Below are 18,659 nucleotides of genomic sequence, written 5' to 3'. Positions count from 1 at the left end.
TACTCCTCCTGGCTACAGAGTTTATCTGTAGCAGATGGGTATGGCACCCAGAAATCTGCATTTTAAACCAAGTGCCCCAGGCAGTTCTGCTACAGGGGGCTGGAGGATCCTCTTTGGGGATTCAGTGCTGAGCAGTCATTTCTCAAACTTTAAGGTGCATATAAATCACCTGGGGATTTTGTTAAAACCCACCAGGTTCTGATTCAGCGGTCTGGGATGGAGCCTAAATTCTGTATTTCCAACAAGCTCCTGGGTGATGCTAGCGATGCCGGTCCTGGGACCACACCTGGAGGCACAAGGTGCTCAGTACTTCACCTGGGAACTGGTTAGAAAGGCAGATTCTTAGGCCCCACCCAGACCTACTGAATCTGAAACTGGGTGAAGGGCCCAGCCATCTGTGTTTTAGCAAGACTCCCGGGTGATTCGGAAGTACCGTAACGATTGGGAATCACTGCTGGATGATGGTGAGGCTTAAAGACACGGGCTGGAGGAGGGGGGCCAGTGGGAGTGCCAGGGCGGTAGAGCAGCGAGCAAAACCCGTGCTGTTACTTCTTGTCCCAGTTTCCTTCTCCTCCAGAAGCGAAACTGAGACCCTTGTGAACTTGACTGGAGGGAGCCCCTTCCTCATGCTGTTGTGCATGCACGCTTTTCCTTCCGTGTCCCCGGCACCCAGCACAGCTGGTGGTGAGGGCCCACGGGAAATGGCAGGGGGACTAGGGGTGCTGGAGCCCATGAGAGTCGGTCAGAGTGGAAGCTGGTCCCCGAGGAGCAGTTAGGACAGGAAGGGTCAGGCGGTTCCTGGGAGTCTGGACAGGGAGCCGGGGAGTCAGAGCGGTCCACGGTGGCTGGGCCGGGGTCTGCAGCACGTCAGTGCACAGCCAAGTCCCAACGGGGGCCTCTGGGCCGAGCTGAGAACTGGGCCCTCCTCGTTCTAGGTGGCCAGGAGCAGTGGGCAGCGGGGGTACGGCCTTGCCCTGCACCTTCTCTCCCTGGGCCTTTTCCTCTCTCCGTTGCCTTCTCCGCATGCAGAGTGAGCCCCTGTGTGTGTCAAGAAAGCTGCAGAAGCTTCCTCAGCGTGGATTAAACGTGCTCAGGGAGGATGGGTGGAGAGAGGGGGAAGAAGCCAGGGGTCCCCATGGGGTTGGACATGGGAGGCCTGCAGAGGAAGCCCCCTGGGGCTGGAAGCAGCACTCCATGGCTCCCCGCCCCACCTCTGTGCCCTCACCGAACTCCTGGCCTCTGCAGGCCGGAAGGAAAATGCTCCTGTTTCCACGTCCTGGGTCACTCAGGCAGGATCTCCTTCCCTTGCTGTCGCCCCCTCTTGCCCCTGTGTTTCTGGGTAACAGGCCTGTGGGGAACATGATCGGTGACTGATTTCCCCTGAGGCCTGGCTCAGTCTCCTGCGATCAGCCATGAGGCTCTGATCCTGACCAAGACAAGGTCGAAACAATACTTGGCCCAGGCATGTAGGAGAAGTGCTGGCAGTGAAGGTCACAGAACCAGGTCCGCAGTTCCTGGTGTGCATACAGTCAGCACACATCAGACTAATTTACGGTGACCTTTGTTTTCTTTTTTTTTTCTTACAGTGTTGTGTTAGTTTCCGGTGTACAGCAAAGTGATTCATATTTTTTTTTCCAGATTTTTTCCATTATAGATTATTACAAGATACTGAATATAGTTCCCTGTGCACTACAGTAGGTCCTTGTTGTTTATTTTATATAGAGTAGTGTGTATCTATTAATCTCAAACTCCTAATTTATCCTGCCCTCCCCTCCCCCAATTTTATGGTGACATTTTTTTTTACAACTTTATTGGAGTATAATTGCTTTACAATGGTGTGTCAGTTTCTGCTTTATAACAAAGTGAATCAGTTTTGCATACACATATGTTCCCATATCTCCTCCCTCTTGCGTCTCCCTCCCTCCCACCCTCCCTACCCCACCCCTCCAGGCGGTCACAAAGCATTATGGTGACTTTTTAAATTACAATTCTAGACTAGATGATTCTCTGTTGAGTATGTACCAGAGTCATCCGCTCTCCCCTTTAAAATATTGGATAAGCACTGTGCAAAATCCAGGAGGTCAAACAGTTTAACATACCAGCATCATCAAATAGGCAACACTCTAGTCGGCCCAACTGGTGTTCCCGCTTAGTCATGCCATCTGAGGTCGGGGTGCCAGCTCTTAGCCGGAGGGACCAGAGGCTGCAGGGAGCCTTGCCCCTGGAGGGCTGGCCTGCCCTCCCAACCCCCAGGCTGGTGCAGGCTCTTGCCTGCCTGCTGTGAGGCCGCGCCCTCTGTAGGAGAGCTTTACCCAGAGCAATTAAAGAGAAAGTGGCCTTCTAGCAAGGGACTCAGACAGAATAAGGTTTCCTGGTAGCGCTTGGATGCTTTTCTCACAGTCTTCCATTTAGCAAAATCCCAGGTTCCCAAGCTGCCATCCTGTCCTTCCTTCCCGCTGTCTCCTCCCGATGCGAGTCATGTGCACCGTTGTTCATTTGGGGACAAATAGAGAACGGCTGTCCATGCTGGACATTTCTGAGAAGATTGCCTCCGCCCTGCTCATCCCAGAAGGGTTCCTCTGTTTTAGGGCCAGTTTGGTGTGGGCTGGGAAATCAAATGAAAGAGACATTATCTTTTTCATCTTTTTCATATTCACCGGCTCCTGGGCAGATAAACCTTAGGACAGATACAACAATACAGGACAATACAACGAAGGGAACTGGGTTATTGTTGTTTGAAGACAGGCAGGGATTGGGGTTTTTATGGTTTGAGAGGCAGGCTGTTAAATGACCCTTGGTTTTTCTTTCCACTTGGAAAAGCTGGAAGCCTGGTTTAATCGGGGTGGGGGGGGGGCGGTCAGAGGAGACCGGATGGAGAATCGGGAAACCAGATTTGGTTCTGGGCCATTTCACTGACTTTCAGGGTAAGAGTGACAAGTCCTGAGAATGGTAACTAGCTCATATGTGATTGTTAACAGTTACAATGATCGCATTCATCGCGATAACCGCATCTTCCTTTCTTTGATGCTTCTTCCCCTTTGAGAGCACTGTCAGGGGACACCCTGTGTCCCTTCTAGCACCCTTGCTGGTAGGTTGTAAATGTTGGCATCTACAGATGAGATAAATAAGGCTCAACGTGGTTAGCTGCTTTTCTCAATATCACACAGTCGATCGTTATGTAACTGGTAAGAATTTATGTAACACTTTGAGATAGTGGGCTAATATTTTTAGCCCAATGTGATCACAGCAGAAAAGCTTGTTGTCTGAGTCAACAGGGTTCACGGAGAGATGGGTGGAATCTCTGGGTCTCACAGCTGCCACTCCCTTCAAGCTACACTCAGCCCCGGAACCTACCCCTAGGCTTCTGTGGCTTGACTTTTAGGGTGTTTGGTCCCAGCCATGCTTATACCAGCCCCTCAGAAATCCTGCCCGCCTCAGGCTGCATGGTGGGAGCCAGGAGCACATCTCCAGCACCAGGGTGCTGGCCACCACTTCTCCGCCTTCACCGCCCCCTCCTCCCCAGTCTTAGGGAATCCCCACTCTCCCCCAGGGAGCTTTATTCCTTTGCTTCCACTCCAAGCATCCCCTCTCTCTTTCCTCTCCCTCTGGGGGTTAGAAGAGCTTCTTCTCTTGCCTCCTGATACCCCTCTCCTCCACAGCAATGAAATAAGACATTGATACATTATTATAGTATTCTCCCATCATAGGAAAAGCTTACCAGTCAGCTGCAAATCACCTGGGGGCTAAAGCCGGAGAATGAATGGATACATGAATGAATGAGATGATGCATAAGTAGAAATAAAATATTTTTAATACAAATAAAATAAAATTTCTGGGAAAACAAGGCTGTGGATGAAAGCTTAGAGCGGAGCTGAATGTGGCACTTACAGAGGAGAAGAGGTAGCTGCTCTGTTGGACAGCGGGAGCAGTGTCCAGGGACAGAAACCTGCTAGAAGTTTCCTGCACCGCCTTGGGAGGATGTGCAGGGGCCCAGACCAGTAAGGGGCTGTAGAAATAAAAAAGGAAAAACAGATCCAGGTGGCTGTGAAGAAGAAATGACAAGATTTGGAAACAGACGGGTGAGGAAGTGGATGAGACAGAGAAACCAGAGATGGCTATTATTAGCAGAAATCGGAAATTTAGGAGATACAGGTTACAGGTGTTGGGAGGAGAGTGAGTTTTCAGCACATGGTGGTTGTGGACTATTGGGATGGAAATGACTGCCAGGAAATGAAAATTGAGGACGAGAATCTGGGCAGGAAGTCAGGACAGGCGATCCTTCCCAGATGCCACATCCATCCTCTTAGAAGTGATGGAAGAAGCGGGGGAGTGGGTGAAATCTTTGAAGTCTTCACTGACAAGTGTCTGAGCTTTGCTAGCGTGCGCTGAGAGCTTCACCTGACATTGGACTTCTGCGTACGTCAGGGCAGGGGATAGTGGGAGGAGGCTGTGTTGTCATCATACTCTCGTGACAGGCCCCCACCCCTCAGTTTATGATGGTGACACACAAAGGCTCCAGCACCAGGGGATGAGAAGGCTGGGTCCCAGCAGGAGGGGAATAAAATGAACATTTACCCAGAACTTGACCCACATCAGGCCTGGCGTTAATCCATTAAATGACGAGTAAGTGGCCATTTTAGATGGGCTTGTGCAGAACCCGCCCAGGTGGTGACTGTCACCTCTCTGCTTTTGTTCTCACGGTTCCTCTTCCTGGAATGCTGACCTCTGGCTTCCTCGCATGATTAGGTTTTACTCATCCTTTCAAGTTCCCTGGATTCCGCCTTGATCGCAAAACCTTCTGTGAGCCCCCCTGGTTGGAGTGAATTGCAGTCTTTTCAGCAACCCCACAATACCTGTATTGAGACCACTTATTTAGTATTTATAACTCTGTGAAGCAGGGCATAATAAGACACGGGAATTCAATAGACTGTGGCCTGCGTGAAACAGTCCCTCTGTTGTATGAGAGAATGAGATTGACACCATTCCAACAGCTTGTCTTATGAAGGAAACAGTGTTCCACAGTGTGAGGGGATGACTCAGGATGGAGGGCGGGCGGGCAGTGCTCCCCTCAGCCTTTCTGTGGTTGGCCGGGGAGATTCAGGGGCGGTCTTTGTATAACTGAGATGAGCAAGGTTGGGAGGGGACAGCTAGTCCAACTGCCCACACGAATGAATAAGCATTATGCCCGCCTGGTGGTCATGCAGCCCCTGCCTCAGCATGCCCAGTGCTTGTGAAAGGAAGGGCGGGCTGGCTGATCGGGGGAAGGAGAAAGAGGGATGATTACCACTTTGCTTTTCTCACTGATTACTCATTTTGTACCACACACGATGGGTTAAATCACGCTGTGGTTAAGAAACAACTCCCAAATCTCAGTAGCTTAGAACGCGGTCCAGTGGTCAGGGCTCCGCGCTTCCATGGCAGGGGGCACGGGTTCGATCCCTGGTCGGGGAACTAAGATCCCGCATGTCCCGTGGGGCAGCCAAAAAAAACCCCAAAAACACCCCACCAGTTTCTTTCTTGTTCATGTTTGGTGTCCATCACTGGCTGCCCCAGCGCGCTTCTCCTCACTTACGGCTTCAGGGTGCTGGAGGACCCTCCAGCCTAAGTGCGTTTTGCTGTGTCAGAGGGCAGAGAGAGAGAGAGCCTGGAGCACTTTGCATTGGCTGGTAAATGCTCCAGCCGTTTCTGCTCACAGCCCTTTGGCCCCACCTTCCCGACAACGGATACGGGAAGTGTGTGGAGGGCAGTGGTAATGCCCGCCGGTCAAGGCTGGTGCTCATGGCCTGGCCCATTCACTGGGTCCATAGATCTCCCCTGCCATTGCGACAGGGACTGCCTGGGGAAGCCATTGCGACAGGGACTGCCTGGGGAAGCGGGAGAGAAACACTGTGTGGACGTAAAGGGCACCCTCGCCCTCCCACCCGCAAGGATGCTGCTCAGTGACAGGAAGGGGCATCTGGGGAGAAGCCACCCCGAAGAGCAGCATGGATTCTGCAGCTTTGATCCCACCCCCAGTAGGTGGGGCACCTCTGGACCCAGCTGGCCTCCCTTAATCAGTTTTCCTCAGTGTGGTGACAGTGACAAATCCTCCCTGCTCAGCAGGCTACAGCTTCCGCTATAAATCAAGCCTCGAAGAGAGAAGAAACAGTGGTGCTGAATAGAGGGACCTGAGATCCAAACTGTAATCAGTCAGAGATTTGTGAGACGGGGATGATCCAGGCCTGGGGTGGCTGTGTCTTAACATGTTAATTACCTCGGCCTAAGTGGCTGAAATCAATGATTAAAAAATGTAGAGACATGCATAGTAGAGGTCACAGCCACTACCCCCTGGGGCTGGCAGGCTGAGAAAGGGGGCTTTCTCTTCGAACGGGAGGAGGTCAGGTGGTGTCTTGGCTGGCCGCAGATGGGGTTGGAAAGGATGGCTGCAAGGTCCTGTGAGGAGAAATGATGGGACGTACCCCCTCCCACCAGGTCGTTGAGGCTCACAGGGGCTAGCTGTGCCGGTTCACCCACTGAGGCCACTGCCTCTGGATCTCTGGCTCTTGTACGTTGATTCCAGGTTATTGCTCGAGAATTCTAAGAGGCGGGTCAATGCAATTCATTCTTCACTAGACTTGAGAATGAAGAAGATGCCACTTAGTTAGAAAATGTATTTCTTAACACCTGTGCCTCTGCATGTATTTATTCCAAATGTGTGTCCCCCACTGTATTTCCCATCTGGGGCGGTTAGCTCATCTGACTAAAGTGAGAGATGAATGAGACCAAAGTCATGTTCTTTCCCCAAATAGGAGAGTTCAAGGCAGTTTGTTTCCCATCCAGAGAAATCTTGGTTTGTGACCACAGGCTGCATCCCTAATGCCAGCCAACCATGCTCCAAACATAGGCACTTGGTCAGTTCAATTCATTTTATCAAATACTTGTTCAGTCTCTGCTAAGTACAAAAAAGCACTTTGCAAGTGGAGATGAGAAAAGAATAGAGCTTGGCCAAGACGGCTCATAGACTAGTGGGGTAGATCTGTGTGTGTCGAGGGGTAGGAAAGAAGGTAATGACTCCATCGTGGACACGTTATGGAAAGTCCCCCTGAGTGAGGGTCGGAAGGCATGCTGTGGGGCTGCAGGGTGGGGTGACGTGAGGTGGGGTAGTGTGGGCCGAGCTTCCATTAGAAAGTGCTGTTTGAGATGGTCCTTGAAGGATGGTTAGAATTTGCTAGACGGAGCGAAGCATTCATCGTGGTCTAAACCAGTACTGGTCCGCGGCCTGTTAGGAACCGGGCCACACAGCAGGAGGTGAGCAGCGGGCGAGTGAGCGGAAGCTTCATCTGCCACTCCCCAGCGTTCCCCAGCGCTCGCATTAGCGCCTGAACCATGCCCCCATGGAAAATTGTCTTCCATGAAACTGGTCCCTGGTGCCAAAAAGGTTGAGGACCGCTGGTCTAAATGACACACAGAGGCTATCCCCCCATATATATATGAATATGTATATACACATAATGAATATATATATTAACTGGCTCCGGTACCTTAAAGAGGAGAACTTACCAGAAACGGGTCACGGTCCAGGGGCAGTGACTCTGGGATGCTGCAGGGAGGACCTCTGTGTCACCAGCATGTCAGAGGAAGTGTCCAGGCAGGCGGACGTCAGCCGCTATAGATGCAGGAGTGACTTTTCCTCCCTCTAACGCAGGCCTGTGTCTCTGCTCCCTCTTCAGCTGGTGCTGCCAGAATACTCCATCCACAGCCTCTTCTGCATCATGTTCCTGTGTGCTCAGGAGTGGCTCACCCTGGGGCTGAATGTCCCTCTACTTTTCTATCACTTCTGGAGGTAAGTCTGCTTGGGACTGCCCTGTCCTTTCCCTTTTCTGCTTGGTCAGCCTGCCCTCCAGAGACGATGTCCCCCCAGATGGACCAGCCACTTAGTGCCCTCCTCTCATCCCTTCCCTTGGTGACCCTTTCCTCAAAGCCTTCTTTGCAAGCTGTTCTCAGACAATAATTCAGTAAGGGAAGGCCCTTCCTGTAGGTTCCACTAACCACAGCCTCAACTCTCACAGATCAGCGTTAAAGGCAGCTAGAGCATTATTCACAATAGCCGTAGAGTAGAAACAACCCAAATGTTCGTCAGAAGATGAATGGATAAACACAATGTGGTATATCCTTTCGATGGAGTCTTATCGGGTAACAAAAAGCAATAAAGTATTGATACACACTACAACATGGGTGAAGCCTGAACAAATTACAAGTGAAAGAAGCCAGTCACAAAAGGCCATTTATATGCAATGTCCAGAATAGGCAAATCTATAGAGACAGAAAGTAGATTGGTGATTGCTAGGGGCTGGAAGGGAGAGGGAGTGAGGTGCGACTACACTGTTTTCTTTTGAAAGGGATGAAAATGTTCTGAGATTAGATACTGGTGGTGGTTGTACAACTCTTATGAATATACGAAAAACTGCTGAATTGTATACTTTTAAAAGGTGAATTTTTTTGACAGATGAATTATATCTTAATAAAAATAGCCCACCTACCATATGGGCTGGATTTTCTAGGACTGTTCTGATTTTAAATCTCTTCCCTGCTAAGACCGTGCATCAGATCACGTGATTTAGGTAAAAGAGAGTCACCGTGTGGGTGTATAGGAGGCAGGGAGGGGGAATACGAAAGTAGTCTAGAATGCAGATGTGCAGATAAGGTAACCACACTTTCCCCTCGACCCCCAAACATTTAATCATTGTCATTACAGCGTACAATGTAGCCTGTATTTAGTCACATCTAGAACATTCACCCCTTCATTTAGCAAACATATGGAACACATACTACATGCCAGACATTATGGGGGCTTCCAAGATGAATGTAAAATATAATCGTTACCCCCAAGGAACATATACCCTAGTGGTAGAGGGAAATAGATTCTTACCAGATATATAAGGAACATAGGTAGGAGTGTAGAGAAATGGAAGTGTGACCCTGGGGGATCTGGAAAAGCACATTCGAGGTTAAGGGACTAGCCTGCTCAGATGTAAGAAAGCACCTGGTGTGTCTGGGGAACAGTGATTGCTCAGTGTGCTTGGATGTGTGGTTCTCAGATAGAAGGGAGCAGAGATGGGGTTGACAGCTGGGGATCAGGGTCTGAAATGATTTGATAGAAAGTTGGAGTTAATTTATTCTGTAGGAGAGGGATACCTCTCAGAAGTTTTGAGGAGGAAAGTGGCAGCGCCTGATCCGATTTTTAGGAAGGTGACCCTGACAGCCGTGGGAAGGCTGGGTTGGAGGGTGAAATTTTGAGGACGAAATCCAGTTAGGAAGTTCTGATGAAATTCCAGGTGGAGAGACTGGAGGCTTGAAGTTGGAAGTTGGAATGCAGAGAGAAGGAGAGGGTTTGGAGCGGTAAACTGGACATGCCTTGGCCAGTAATTGGATGCAGGAGGTGAGGGAGAGGGAGTGTCTAGGCTGGGTGGCTGGGAGGTGACCAAGAGCAGGACGCAGGTTGGGGGAGGAAATAAGCCGATTCAGTTACATAACAAAGTCCTTCTATGTAAAGGTAACCTACTAAAATCTGAATTTAGAGAGAAGTCACATAGCAGCATAATGCTGCTGAAATGTATTGCCTACCCACTCAGAGACTTTCCATGCCTACCTCCTCTGGTATCCACAGCAAACGGATGCTTTGGGGTTGCCCCTCCCTGTTTTACACACAGGTTACGAAGGCTCACAGAGGTTACGTCATGGCCCAGAATCACTCAGCTGGGATATGGCAGGGCCACCTCTATGAATTGCAGGCCATGTCCTTGTCACCTAGGGGCTGGCTCTTCTCCTTCTAAAACAAATTTATCCCAGGTCCTTCAGATAGTGTGCTGTCAATCCAAGGTATCAGAAATGTGGTTAATTTACAAAACTTTGATTGGTACACTGCTTCTTAGGGCTATCACTCCTCCAAAAGGGAGGGCAGGAGAGCCAGCTGTGTCCTTAAACTTGGAACGTTTCCATGTAAAAGAAGGGAGTGACTGCAGTCTCCTTGCCAGTAGGAGCTTGTCTTCCTTTTTTGAATCCCTGACAGGGTCTAGCCTAGTTCTGGCAATTCGTTGAGTACTCAGAAAATGAAAGAAAAAGGAGTGAGGAGGGCAGGTGTCCTTTAAAAAATAAGAGTCCTGATTTCCCTGGGGGTCCAGTGGTTAAGACTCTGCGCTTCTACTGCAGGGGGCGCGGGTTCAATCCCTGGTCTGAATGCTGCGCGGTGTGGCCACAAAAAAAAAAAAAAAAGAAAAGAAAAAATAAAAATCAGAGTCCTTGAAACCCCTCTATTTCATTTCTGCTTCCCCCTCGTTTCCAAAGGTCCAGCCGAGCGATGTTTCTAGTGCAGATAAAGCCCCCTCTGCCCTAGCTCCCAGTTTGCTTAAATACAAGTAGAACCGCAGAACTTTTGTTCAGTACCTGTTCTTTGAGATTTTTTTGGACCCATCACCTCACACAATTGTCACAACAGCCCTTTGGAGTAGGCAGTTTCAGTCCCATATTGCAGATGAGAAAGTTGAGGCTTAGAGAGGTTAACAGTTGACCTGAGGAATCTCAGTCTGGTGACGGGTGGGCCTCAGGGCCCTGGCTCTGTCCACTGGGCCACTCAGCCACCCTGTCACCCCTTCCTCCACTTATTGAGGCCTCCTGGGAACAAGGCCGCAGCAAAAGCAAATAGGTTGTGAAATCTGCTCCTGGGCAGAAGAGAGATGAGTGGCCTGGAGGGCTGTGAGCTGGCAGATGTCATTGAATCTGGCTTGCGATTTCCTCTCTGCATAGCGTGGATGACAGATAATGTCAGTGCAGTCCTTTGAAGCAGATGAAGAGGGAACTGAAATACCAGCTCTGTGAGTGGCTACGTTACAGAGATGCTCTTCAAAGCCGATGTGATTAAGCCCGTCAGACCACTCGTCTGGTCCCCGCTGTCACTCGAGGACCACGGCCTGTCCCAGAACCTCACAGGAGCCACTCATTGGCACCCGGCCTCCTGATTCCATTACCAGACTGACAAAAAGAACAGCCCGCTGCGCGATTTCAGCTGCGCTTTGTTCTCCGGCTTTGAATGAGGCCCTGGCTGAGGCCCTGGGGGCAGCCATCTGGTGAGGGCCAGAGGGACAGCCTCAGGGACAGGACTTGCCTCCTGCCTGACCACTTCCCAAGGTCTCACACAGCGCAGTGGGAGAGTTTCTCTCCTTCCGGGAGCAAGGCCGGTTTGCGTTGAGCTGAGGTGATGTTTTGAAGAAGGCGAAGTCTGCGTTCACCTCTCTCCTCCCACTGCCCTTTGGTTTACCCAGTTTCCCTCGGGGGCCGCTCTCTCCCCGCGATGGCCAATATTCTGTTTGCTGTTCTGGGTCCTTCCATCAAGAAGAAAATTACCTGTAAATTACTCCACACTCAAGTGGGAATATAATGTCCCTCCCGGAGTATTCAGGATTCTAAAAGGGGGTCTGGGAGTAGGATAACCCAAAAGTAATTAATGTTTAATCCAAATAATTAATGTTCATGGTAGAGCTCCGGTACAGGGACACCAGGCAGCGGATATGCAACTGACATCAACCTGCTCCTGTGCCCTACTGGCAACCCAGATCCATACACATGGTGGACCTCCCTCCGCTACCCCCTCACCCCACCAGCCCACATCCCTGGAGAAAGGAGGCTCTTCCTGGTATCTCCCAGGTACCACCAGGGGACACGTTTTCCTTCTGTCAGAGCAGCTGTGTGTGAGGTGTACCTGATACTGGTGGATCTGAGTATTTGGGCGTTACTACCTGCTAGAAGACAGTGGCTGAGCCACTTTCTAGCAGTGCCTGGGCTGTAATTTGGGCAGTGATTCTGGCCGAAGGCAGACAGCTGCTTAGCAGAGGTTCCTCGGATTGGAAGTCTGGCATCAGGGGACTCAGCCCAGACGACTTCAGAGGTCCTGTCCAAGCCTCAGAGCCGATGATGCCGTGCACTCTTTCTCTGCAGGTACTTCCACTGTCCGGCAGATAGCTCCGAATTAGCCTACGACCCGCCGGTGGTCATGAACGCAGACACCTTGAGTTACTGTCAGAAGGAGGCCTGGTGTAAGCTGGCCTTCTATCTCCTCTCCTTCTTCTACTACCTTTACTGGTGAGTTTCTGCCCCTCCTGGTGGGTTTGACTCCTGCAGCAAATGGAGAAAATTTCCGGCTTTGGCAGGTGGGAGTCCCAGCCTGTCGAGGATGCTGCCAGCCACCTAACTGGTTCAGGAGAAAGAGCTTCTGTGTAAAGAAGTGGGAGGGGCGGAAGGTCCTGTTGGGGGCCTTGCTGGCTGGCAGGAACATCCTTTGGGCTACACGGTGAGCACACAGTGTGCCAACCCCTCTTAGGAGATTATTGGTGAGGTCCACTTGGTGACACCTTCCCCATGCATGGGGCGCCCTGCCCCCCAACAACTCCACAGCTCAGGCACTCAGGTCACCTGTGGCCCCAGATACATAGCCTCGTTGCCCCCTAGTCTGTGTGAAAGCAGTCTCGGGGACCACAACAGAGACCCCCCGTGGCAGTCAGTGCTTCACAAATGGGCATGTTGGGCCATTAAGCGCTTATGCTTACAATTCTCCTAATATTATGTAACACCATTCTAATGAAATAAAACATGCTGGGTTTGTAATTCTGTTTCAGGAATCTCCCCTCTTTTCACCTCTTTATTCAGGACATCCTAACTAAGCAGATAGCTATAAACAGACTGTCTCGTGGTTTGATACCCCAGACAGTGTCTTTTCTGAAAATGTCTCTCCTCCTTCCTGTTCCTCTTTGGGCTCATCTCTGGGGTGTCTCACCTGTCACCTTGCTCTCCTGTCGCTACCTGCACCAGACCATGCTATCTCCAGGTACCCCAGCACTGTCTCCAAAGTGGCCGGGTGGCCAGTAGCCGGGTGAGGAAGAGGAGGCTGGGGATGTTAGACTCCAAGGCTGCCTCAGGGTTCAGGTTAGGCTGGGGCAGCATGGGAAGCAGCTGCATTTATCCAGCATTTAAAAACGAGCCATTCTTCGAGCAAAGAGCTCGATATGTATTGCTCAGTGTATGAGCTAAAGGCTATCATTATCGGCATGTTAACAACGAGGAAACCTCGTCTGAGACATGAGATCATTTTCCCATGGTCACAGCTCAGAGTGACACAGTGAGAAGTCCCTCTCAGGTCCTATCCCAAAGATTGAGCTCTTAACTGCTGGCTGTCTTAGGAAACCTCTAGAAAAGTCTTTATCGAAGTGTGGTCTTTGGACCTCCTGCATCAGAATCAGGGGGTGAGGGGGGTGTGCTTCTTAACAGTGCAGATTCCTGGGCTTAGATCTGCTGATTCAGGATTTTGGGGCTAAGCATCACTCCGGAGTTGCTGCCTGGGTCCACCTCGTCTCCCCTCTGCATCCCCAGGGTCCAGAAGACTCAGACGCCCTGAGTCTTCTCCTATAACCCTCAGGGCTGTAACTGCCTCTGGAATAATTCAGCCCTGGAGGGGATTCGGAATATTCTACCACATTCTTTTTGGAGTCAAGGGTTGGTTCAGGCTCAGGGTGACCCCTTCCCTCCTCTTCCTGGATGGAGTGTCCTGGGACAATGCCTGCTTCAATTTGCAAGGAGCCTGAGGGTCTCTGAAGCCTCTCTGGAGCTTTCCGAGGTGCCCAGCAGATTGGCCCAGGCCTCCCTGATCTAAGTCTGAACTCTCTAGAAACTAAAGCTTGCTCAGGCTGCTTCCTGTCATGGGCAACTCTCATGGGCTTAGCGATTTGGCACCTTGGGCTAACAAGAAGGTTCACTTTCTTCCCTGGAGTGTGCCCAGCCTCTTTGCAGGGCTGCAGACAGCTCCTCTGCTGAGTCATAGGCTCAGGGGCCTGTCCCCAGAGACAGCATTGCCCCTCCTCAAAGCCAGCAGAATGAGGGCAGTGCTTTCCCTGGCTCCTGCCCCGTTAGCCTGGGATCCTCTTTAGTCTGGGTGGAGACTGAGGCAGATCAAGCTTCCTCATTTCAGTTTTGTTGAAGCGTCTGCTGGAGCCTAAGGCGCCGGAGGGAACAGGGCGTAGGAGTCATAGGAGTTTACAGATAGAGAGCTACTCTGCTGTCTGTCTGCTGGGCTGTGGTGGCCATACTGGGGCTCCTGCCCAGTTAGATGGCTGTGATCATCCTGTAACTGATTATGTTCCAGGCATTCTGTTCAGTTTGGTGCTGCCTTTATGTTACATGTGTTAATTACTTTGTTTCCAAAACAAAATGGGTATCAATTGCTCCTCCCGCCTCAACTGGGACCCTGGGTGGCAACCAGGGCTCTGCCTTCTTTGTTGAACCTGACCTCTTGGAGCTCTTCAGGGCTCCTCAAAGATCCTGTTTCTCCCACCTCAGGGGCTCCCAGCCCCTTAGGTCCAGGCTTGTGGAGAGCCAGGACTCTCAGCCCAGGCCACTCTTAAAGGGACGGAAGAGGACCCACATGCACGGAGAGCTGCCTCTGAGCTGAGCACAATGATAGAGACTCAAGTGACTGCAGCTGGGAACCCTATAAAGGTGGGGTGTGTTTTACAGTTTGAGGTTCCTGAGGGGTTCCTAAGGACCTCATGGAGATTAAGAAATGTGTCCGAGGTCCTAGCGGATAGTTAGCAAAGTACCTGGCCCCGGATTCTGGGCTCTCTTCCCACTGTGCTGTGCGAAGCATCCCAGCATCCAGCGCCACCCGCTTCTCAGGTTGCCTTGTGGACCAGGAGACGTTTGCGGGTTACATGGGATGGGGATTACTTAATACTAATACTGATGCTAATATTAAAACTAAAAATAATAGAAGCTGGTTAGTCTAGTGTGGATTCTGCCTGCTCAATATAAAGATCTTTTCAAATCAAGGGTGTAAACCAGGATGATATTATCGACCTACGTAGTACCACCCTCCTATCCATTTACTCTGGATCATGCCTGCGTCCCCTCATGTTCATTTCCGTCACTGAAATTAGGTTATTTATGGTTAACTTGATGGCAGAGGCCTCAACTGTTTCATTCCCCTCTGTACCTGCAGTGCCCTGGCCAGCGCCCGGCACATAGTAGGTGCTCACTAAACCCTTGTTTTCGCTGCAGCTTAGACGTACACTCCCTCGAGGCAGGGGCTGCACACTCGCCATTGTTTCCCAGCACCCAGAATGGCGCCTGGCCCGCAGGAGGCGCTCAATAAATATTGAATGAATGAGGGAAATGAACGTGAGTAGACAAATACAGTGAAGCTCCGTGTTACAACGGAAAAAGCACTGGCTTCGGTGTTGGGACGTGGCTCCTAGACTTGCTGTGTGACCCTGAGCAATCCACTTTTCAGCTGACCCCCGTACTTCCCCACGTTGGATAAGGCCCCTCCAGCGCCAGGCCTGGCCAGTGAGGCTCTGTGTACATGAGGTGCATCAAGTTCTCAAAGGCAGAACTTCAGCTACTCAGAGGGGCTTGTCCGGGCTTCGCAGCTGGAGAGGGTTAGAAATAGAACACTTTAGTTTCTCGCCTTTGGTTTTGTTTCTTAGATTATCCTTTCTTCTCTCTATGTTGTGAAAAGGTTGTTGTATTTCTTTCTGCCAAATGGATAGAGTGTATATTTTGGTGTGGAACATGCTTCATTGTTGCAGAATTAGCCTGCAGCCCTTTCTAAGAGCACAGGGATGCGTGACCCCCTCCTTGGGAGTGCCGGGGCTCCACCTTAGGACACAGGCTCTTCATGCATGTTTAATGCCTGGGCTCTGTTAGAAAAAGTAGGGCTAGGGAGTTACCCAATTAAGAATTCATCCAGTTTGTGTGCCCAGAGGGCCTGTGTTCACACAAAAGTCCTTACAATAGCGATGGTGATCATTTCCCTAGCACTGCCGTATCATCCACCATAATCTGGGAGCCCCTGGACACAGCCATCACATAGCATGTGGCAGCTGGTGGCATAAAGAATCCACTGCACCCCTCCCACCCCTGGGGACCTGCCCTGCAATTGCAGGAAAGAGGAATAATGGCCACGATAATCATCCTGATGAGAATAATGACAGGCAGTCAGAGCAATCACCTCTCTCATCCAAGGAACACAGTATGGTCTCCTAACAACGTTTAGTCCACCATTGTGGGAAGTAGTAGGGGGAAGAGTCCAGGGAGTAGATAAGACGCTCTCGTGACAGGAATGAGAAAGAAGCAAGGGGTCTGGCTTTTGGAAGGTGCCTCTTTTGAGGGCCGTCTGAGGTCTTTTGTGGGCTCCCACTAATGCCTTCTTTTCCTCTTCTTTCTGCATCCAGCATGATCTACACTTTAGTGAGCTCTTAACTCAAAGACCACGCACATCCTCAGAGACTGGGATGGGAGAGGCCCGAGGCTGCGCAGTCCACTTCTGCTGGTGATGGGAGAAGGGACCAGTGTGGGGATGTGACAGACAGAGCCGGGCAGACACTCTGAATCAGGAGCCGGAAGCATGCAGCAGCCAGCGGCCGAGTGCGCACGTGTTGTCACCCTGTGTATCAGTCTTTGGCGTTCACACCCCGCACTCGGGCCGTAGATCCCTTCTGAGCAGCGGGGGCACGAGGGGTGAGGAAACGCGAAACCTCTTCTGAGCGAGAATTGCTGCTTCCTGAATCCACTTTATTGAATGGCTCCCTGAAGTTCACACTGCGTTCCTGGGCCGCGGGCGTGGAGGCTGGATGGCTGGCAGGTGCCTGCTAAGGAACGGCGTGACCCAGGGTCAAGGCTGTATCTGTGGGACTGATTGAAGTCCTCAAGTCACCGGCTACCTGAGACTTTCGTGTTTCTTCCGAGCCCTGGCCACGCCCTTCTCTTCAATGGGAGGGGCCTGGAAGGTGTGCAGATTTGCCTGGGGCTATAACCAGCCCTGAGCCTGCAGGGGTGTCTGTTTTCCAGCTCTGCTTTGTAAGAGCCCAGCTTAGGATGTTAGTGACATCACAAGCTGAGTTTGGGACAGTATGTTGGTAAAGAGTTATGGCCAAAGTCAGGGCTGGGGGGTGGTGAGATGGGAAGCGGGGAAATCATAGGAAAAAATGATTTTTTAAACACTGATGACATGTTCAAGGTGTTATTTCTTCACCACCACAAACTGTATTCTTCTGTTGTCATCCCAAACTATCACAGAGTCGCTGAATGCAACTCCATTTGTCAACACCAGTCAAAGCTACTGACTTTTAAGGCTCCCAAAACAATTCTGAGGCCAGAAATAGCTGGAGTGGCAGCTCTGTACTGTGGGCATCCAGCAGCCGAGAAGTGAGACAACATAATTATAGCTTCATTTATGACGCTGCATCATTCGTGCTGTTCGGTTCAACACAAGGACATTAGCTCATTTAGAATTTTCCATTCGACATTCTCTCCTTTTTGGGTAGGAGTTGTACTCGGGGGTTGTAACTAATGACAAGGCTGAGATTTTTATTATGTTTAAATTGGGCACCATGATTTTGACCTTATTCCCCAAACTTCCCTTCTTTTCTTCTGTTTGACATACACAGGCTGTTTATACATATACCAGCTTCCACCTGAAGGCCGTGACTCAGCTTATGAATGGTGTTTGTGTAACGCATGTGCTGTGTTTAAAACGCAGCGACCGCCTGAGTGTCTCGCCTACCTGGCTGTCTCATTTAAACGCATTACAGGCTGGCTTCATCTCCATATGGATGGTAAAATGGTAGGTGGACAAAGAAGTTTCAAAAAAGCATTTTCCTTCTAAAACTTCTACCGAAAACAAAATGTAGACTTCTGCTCTGAGGTTGAAGGTATGGAACCGGAGGATTCAAGGCAATATTTTGGGAAGCAGGGTTCCCTTTGGCCAATACCCACTGTCCTGGCCGAGTAACTGTGGTTGCGGTGGAGAGTTTCCTTTAGGGCTGGTTGGCTCCGTCTCTAACTCCATTCCTGAGACAACCAGCCACCTTCATCCAGAGAAGCCAGCCCTGGGGTCCAGGCTGCAGGCAGCAAATCTAACCCCACCACCATCTTGCAAATGCAACTGAAGTCAGAGGGTAAATGGTCCATGTTACTTCTCACCACGGAGCTGTTGTTCGTTTATATACTTTGCCTCCTTCCAAAAAGATTTGAAGTGGCTTATAATAGCAGGCACAAGTATGCAAAGACTGTTAAAATGGAAATAGGAAATCCAGACTTAAAAAGGAGGAGGACACAGACATACTGACTTCCTGAAGTACTCTATTTACTGGGATTGAGCATTAAATTTGATATCATTTCTCTTAACAGTAAATAATAGCAATTCACATTTACACAGCGCTTTTCAGATTGCTTTTGCATCTCATTTGACTTTCCTCACCATCCTGTGAAGTTGATACTATTCTTTTTCTCATTTTCTAAGTGAGGAAGCTGAGGTTCAGAGAGGGTAAGTGACTTACCTATAGTCACACAGCAGTCCCAGACCTGCCTTTGAACCCAGATTGTCTGACCTTAAAAACCTCATGTTCTTCCATTTTAAACAGAGCACACGTGTTACACAAACACCATTCCTAGACCTGAGTCACAGACTTCATAAGCTGGTACACTGAAGAGCTGACAGAGTAGCTTAGGGTTCTGTTAAGGTTTGATTAGCATTAACTTTTCGAGAGAAAGAGAGTATTTTAAAAAGAGAGTTATAGAGAAAGTATATCTTCCTTCATGTGCTAGCCTCAGTCTTGCTTTATTGTGGGAGGTTCTTC

At 50.3% G+C, this 18,659-nt stretch overlaps 1 protein-coding gene across 2 annotated transcripts in view; it reads left to right on the top strand.

Moving 5' to 3' along the window:
- The window catches only part of CNIH3 (cornichon family AMPA receptor auxiliary protein 3), a 111,486-nt gene extending 95,205 nt beyond the window's left edge, over positions 1-16,281 (top strand). For both annotated transcript variants that reach the window (XM_060088638.1, XM_060088637.1), the window contains 3 exons: positions 7,710-7,822; positions 11,971-12,114; positions 16,254-16,281. In XM_060088638.1, the coding sequence (XP_059944621.1) occupies positions 7,710-7,822; positions 11,971-12,114; positions 16,254-16,281 (285 nt within the window). The remainder of the gene's footprint in view (positions 1-7,709; positions 7,823-11,970; positions 12,115-16,253) is intronic.
- Positions 16,282-18,659: the final 2,378 nt, after the last annotated feature.

The sequence above is a fragment of the Mesoplodon densirostris genome, chromosome 2 (assembly GCF_025265405.1).
Source record: "Mesoplodon densirostris isolate mMesDen1 chromosome 2, mMesDen1 primary haplotype, whole genome shotgun sequence".
NCBI lineage: Eukaryota > Metazoa > Chordata > Mammalia > Artiodactyla > Ziphiidae > Mesoplodon > Mesoplodon densirostris.
The sequence above is the reverse complement of the archived record's forward strand: the minus strand, read 5'-3'. Positions and strand labels throughout refer to the sequence as shown.